The sequence below is a fragment of the Nelumbo nucifera genome, chromosome 1 (assembly GCF_055504915.1).
Source record: "Nelumbo nucifera cultivar China Antique chromosome 1, China Antique-T2T, whole genome shotgun sequence".
Lineage (NCBI taxonomy): Eukaryota > Viridiplantae > Streptophyta > Magnoliopsida > Proteales > Nelumbonaceae > Nelumbo > Nelumbo nucifera.
In genome coordinates this window covers 102,661,779-102,667,370 of record NC_142649.1, presented here as the reverse complement: position 1 = coordinate 102,667,370, position 5,592 = coordinate 102,661,779, and the positions used below count along the sequence as shown (strand labels likewise).

General features: G+C 38.2%; 1 protein-coding gene across 1 annotated transcript; it reads left to right on the top strand.

The window, feature by feature from the left end:
- Positions 1 to 1,614: 1,614 nt before the first annotated feature.
- On the top strand, positions 1,615 to 5,592 carry LOC104611921 (uncharacterized). Its single transcript, XM_010279205.3, has 2 exons — positions 1,615 to 3,093; positions 5,035 to 5,592. Exons 1-2 carry the CDS (start codon positions 2,628 to 2,630, stop codon positions 5,082 to 5,084), a joined length of 516 nt encoding a protein of 171 aa, XP_010277507.1. The 5' UTR covers positions 1,615 to 2,627; the 3' UTR covers positions 5,085 to 5,592.

Sequence of the window (5,592 nt, the reverse complement as noted above, 5' to 3'; positions counted from 1 at the left end):
GCATTAGGTATGCAACCTATAACCCAGTGACCGGGTCAAATGGGTCAATAGTTGAACCCTCCAGGTTGGGCTGTTTTTTACCAAGTCAACGATTTTTGACCAAAGGGCAGTTTTCAAGGTCGGGTGGCAATTCAAATGGTTCAACCTGTCGGGTCAATGGCAGGTTGAAAACATTGGTATCGATTTTGGCTGGTTTTCAATTTGATTGGTCGGTTCAAAAGATTTAAACTTAAAAAATCAGATTACATTTAAAAAATATGATGATATTATTGAAAGAATAATTTAAAATTTTAAGTTTACAATATAAAATATTTTAGACTAAGAAATGTGGAAATTTTCTTACTTTTATATTAAAAAATTATATTTTAAATGTAAAATATATATATATATATATATATATATATTTATAATTGGTTTGGTTCAATTTTGATTGATTTATAAATGGCCAAACCAAAACTAATCTAATTTGGTTGGGTTGGGAAATTGCTGAACCAAATTTGGCCAAAAATACTAAAAAATAACCAACTCGGATCAAGTTAGATCAATTGCATCAATTAGATGAACATCCTTAAATGAAATCAGTCTGATGAACACTTTAAAAATATTAAAAATAATATATAAAATATAAATAATTATTAATTATTTAAAATTAAATTATAAAACAATTATCTATTCTTATCTATTTCTATTATTTAACTTTCGTTTAACATAATTCCTGCATCGCACGAGTCCTCCCTAATTTACAATAATAAATCTAGGGCAATATAAATGAATATTGTTCTCTCTTTAAAAGGAGTTTTGACGATAAATGCCATCACGAAAGGGAGGTTATGTGACTAATCCCGTCCTTCTATTAAGCAATAAATGAGATCACATCTGTGCCCCCACAGAGGGCGCCCCACATGCACATCTCAGCGTGCATTGTGACCATCTCCCAAAATTGTCAATGGGAGATGTTTTCAATACACGGCTGAGATATGCTATAGGGCGTTTGGAGCGGAGATGTGAATTCGCAATAAATTTACCTTTTTAAACACATATAATAAGTTAATTAAATCCTCATACAAAAATTTTAAATATACGGTAATATCAAGCTATCTCAAGTGGGTCCCAACTGCCAACTGTCAACTGCCGTTAATCTGGGCCCCGTGCACAATATTCTAAATATACGGTATGAGATGGATTTGTAAAGCTCAGGATTTACCCAAAAGGAGCACTAGGTTCTTACTGAGTGGAAGGCAGATAAGATTGTCACCCAGGGAAAAAAAAAAAGAGGAACTCTGGGAACCAAAAACTAACGGCCGATGTACCGTACTATACACGTGGCATTTACTTGCACCGCACACACGCAATGATTGGGCACGGGTAACCCCACGTCAGCAAATCCTCGTGGCAGATATAATTTCCTTCTTTTTCCTTTTATTTTCTCCCAATAATCCAAATAAATAAATTCCGTATGAAATAAAATGTCCAGTATTGGAGAATCGTGGAACTATCAGAGGGTTCCAAATGTCAGATGTGGAGTACGAACGATGTCAGCCGTTCGATGTGCCTTGATGAAAATACAAAATAACAGGGCCTATAAATAATATTTAGTCAAGTCGACGAGCTGTCAACTGATAGAAAAGATCAGAGATAGAACAGGTTCAACAGAAACCAGAGAGCGAGAGGAAGGGGGAAAGGAGCAAAACTAGGGTTTCGACTTTCGATCTCTCTGTGATTGTATACTTTTCGGATAAATGTTACTATTCTGTTTGGTGATTTCGAGGACGAGATCACCATTGCGCCTTGGAGGAACTCTCCGTTAGTCCCGGTTTCAGCTTGAACATCGCCGGGTTCAAGCATTCATTTTTTGCTTCGATCTTCGCATCTCGTTCGAAGTTCTTTGGAACGAGCCAAAGAGGAAGTAGCGTGTTTTGCTACCTGGATTTGGGCAGTTTTTAGGGAGGGAATGATTTGAGGACCTCAAGGGTTCCGTTTCTAAGAAGAAACGCGAAAGTTTTGATTTTTTATATTTATGGGTTGTCTTTACGAGTTCGTTCCGAGGATTTTAGGATTGTCTTGATCAGTAGCATCGAGAGAACTAGTTTTCGTATCTCTTTCCTGGTTTGTTGAAGGATATTCGTGTTTGAGCTCTTCCTTGGTTTCTTCCATTCAGTTCTGTTCAATATATTTTTAGCTTTTGAGGTTCTTTTTACGGTGAAGCTGCGTTTGCTTATTTTGAGAAAAAAAGGTAGGTCTTTATTAGTTCTAACGAGTTGGATTTATAGACTTTTTAGGCCGATATTTTTTTGGGGGATCGGATAAATCCTTAGAAACTCTTATTGTTTCATTTATGATGGTTTGATTATTTCGCTTTTTGGTTTAGAGTTTTCTAAATACAGGTTTTTTTGCTGCTCTACGGTCATCTCTGTTTTTTCCATCCATCTTGTCTATTCCTGCCTCGATTTATATGTTAGATCATCCCATTTGTTCATTAGTTGTTTCCACCTAATTTGTTTGCTTCAAACAAGCTGGAATTATTTACATTCTTTCTCAATAAATCCTTGTTCTCGGGCTTCCCGTTCCGAATCGCTTCATAGCTTTGCCAGTTTTTTGTTTTCTTTGCACCCCACTGGCTCCGTAAAATGGCTGTAGCCTTCACTCGGTTTTCTTGGTGGTTGTGGGGTGGGAAGGATCATGAGCCCACTGTATCTTCTGGCTCTTCTCTGAATTCTTCATCTGATTTGGGGATGCGGGAACCGGATTCGGTGAAGTTCCCCTCTGTTATGGGCGGAAAGATACCATCCACACCGAGGAGGACTAAACGGAAATGGCACAGCCGAGAAGAACGGAGAATTGACAGGGAATATGACGTGGTTTTGGTTCCATCCGATGGTGGATGCTTGTCGGGATCTGAATCAGACGATTCAGACTGGTCTATTGGGTGGTTGGAGCCACATGCCCCTGATTTCCTGAGTGACGATGAAGCAGAGAGCAGCTTTGCTGTCCTTGTTCCCTGCTATGGACGTGGTCGTAGTAAGGAGATAGTGGACAATTCAAAGAATCAGATTTTGGGTGCTCTGGTGAACCTTCCTAACGGGTATTCTGCTGGTAAGAGGCCTTCTGCTTGGACTTTGGAATCCTTAATTCTTTACCCTCTTAATTTGGTTTGATGCAACTCCTGTAGTTTTCAATCATTTTTTCTTTTTCCTGTTGTCACTGCTGTCTCCACTTTTGAGGCTTTATACAGAGTAAATATTTCTTGCTTTGTTATTTTCTTTTTATAAAGCATGAGCATGAAATATTAATTCTAGATTTGGATTTGATTTGGTTAATAAACCACTGGAGTTGTTCTCTTGTTTTGGCGGGCCTTTGTGCTGTCAATTCTGGTGACTGTTCATTAAGAAGGGGGGGGGGGGGTATCAACAGTAACCAAAATTTTACATCCTAAATGCATATTGAAGTCTGATATTACTTCAGATCTTTGCGGAGTTATCCACAGGCCATGCAAAGTAAGGGGCAAAAGAAGCTCATATGCTTTTTAATTCCACCTTCCTTTGTCATCATCTTTGTTTGTATTTTGTTTTCGTTTTTAGCACTTTCTCTGGCTTGCGATCCCAGTTTTTGGGTTCTTCTATTGTGTCCTTGTTTTCTATGTTTTTGCTATAGAAATAGGAACGTAGAAGTAAATCTTGATTCTTTTATTATTTCTTTCTTTGGTTTTTCCATGGGCATTCATCACTTGCAAAATCCTTTCTGTGATCCCAGTTCTTGGGCCCCTCTCTGTGTCCTGTTGTTCCTATCTTTTAACTATAGAAATAGGAATCACCATCATCATCTAAGCTTTATCCCAACTATATGGGGTCGGCTAAATGGGCATTGTTCCTATCTTTTCCATGGGCATTCACCATTTGGCAAAAACCTTTCTTTTCTCACTGTTCTTTTTCCATGGGCATTGGTACTTTTAAGAGATCCATGGATTATTTCTCTCGCAAATTTTTGTTGGACCTTGCAGCTATTTTCAGTCATTTTAACTCCCTTTTTTTTGGTTGGGGAGGAAAGGGATAGGGTCAGAGCAGGGTGCACGTGAAGTCCACTGATTTTACCATGGAGAGACTGCAGATATGTGGGTTTGATCCTGTGCCTCCATATTATGGAGGGATGCCAAGTGACCATCTCAGCTACTGGGTCATCGGCATTTAAATTCCCTAGTTTCAATTCCTTCCATGGTTTGTATCATTATTGTTATGAGGTGTTGCTATCTTTTTGCTTTTCTACTTATTTTAGTTTTGATCTGTACCCTTATCTATTGTTGTATTTAGTGTTGTAGAGGGGGGGGGGGGTTAGTTTTGGAAAAAGATGAGTTCTATTGTATCGAAATTCTACATTCAATGCCTTCTCCACTAGATTGGTTGGCTAGCAACCAGCTATTTGTGGCATTTCTACAATTCTTTTTCTTATCAAATTCCTTTTATGTAGCTCTTGAAATGGGATCATCTTCCCACACTAAAGTGTTCCTTGGTTACTAGTTCTACTAAACAATAAGTATTCTTACATGTGGCAAATTACTGTGGAGCTTAAAAGCAGAATCCAAGCTCCTTTCTTCATGGAAAAAATTGTCCTAGAACACCTATCTGTGCAAAATAAGCCAATTTTATAGGTAACAATTATATTCAAAAACTAAAACTTTGAACAGCTAACTTAATTATGAAAACTACCAATCTAAGGTGGTGAATCCTGGGATTGAACATGTTACCAATCCAATAGGCTTCCTATGATGGATGTGGTGTGGATTGGCCGTAAGATCCCTACACATGGCAGGAATGGGTGGGTTCGTGAGAGAAGCTCCCTATTTGACCCCACTAGTGAACCTTTTTTCCATATCTTATTTTCGTGATTAATGTATCCTTGGAGATTTTCTTTTTTCCTGTGCTTATTTATTATTACCGCTGAATGGTTTCTAAATCTTACTGCTGCATGAACTATGGACTTGTCTTCAACCGTTTTATTTGCAGATGCTAAGTCATGCCTTGCATCTTGGTTTATTTGCAGATGGCAAAAAGTATATAGAACAGTGGCTTTCTTCCCTACAAAACAACTGAGATCAAGGGATATCAGATTGGCCCTATGCTTCTGCTGCTGCTACTACCACTATTTAGCTTGAGGACTATCTTGTTTAGATGAAAGAAAATATATAAAAAGAGGAGCAGAAAGTAGTAAAGAACGGGGAGAGTAGCTTATCAGATCAGCTGGTTTTGTGAATGGAAGCTTGGGAGGATGCCCAGTGCCCACCGAAGGGGGGGAAAAAGGAAGATTGGAAGGATCAGCTTTTGTGGAGACAGCAATTCACGAGGGCATGAAAACGGAAACAAAGTGGCGAACATGGGAGAGTCTCTCAGGGCATCACGCCCCAATTTCCTCATTTGATGTCTTCTGCTCCTGCATCCTGCCTTGCTCTCTTTTCAAAAGGGGGGACATAAATGGTGAAAGGATGTTTTCTTTTTCTTTTTTTCTGTATATACATGCAAATTCTTTAATGTAAATAGCCATGTTGTACATATGAAAACTTATTATTACTGTAAATAATACAAACTTCTTTTTTGTTTATGA

What these genes read in the sequence shown, in the direction of transcription:
- LOC104611921 (XM_010279205.3), top strand. Translation starts at nt 2,628, where the DNA reads ATGGCTGTAGCCTTCACTCGGTTTTCTTGGTGGTTGTGGGGTGGGAAG. An exon ending in TCCTAACGGGTATTCTGCTG is followed by an intron (nt 3,094 to 5,034) that starts GTAAGAGGCCTT and finishes GTTTATTTGCAG; the next exon opens with ATGGCAAAAAGTATATAGAA.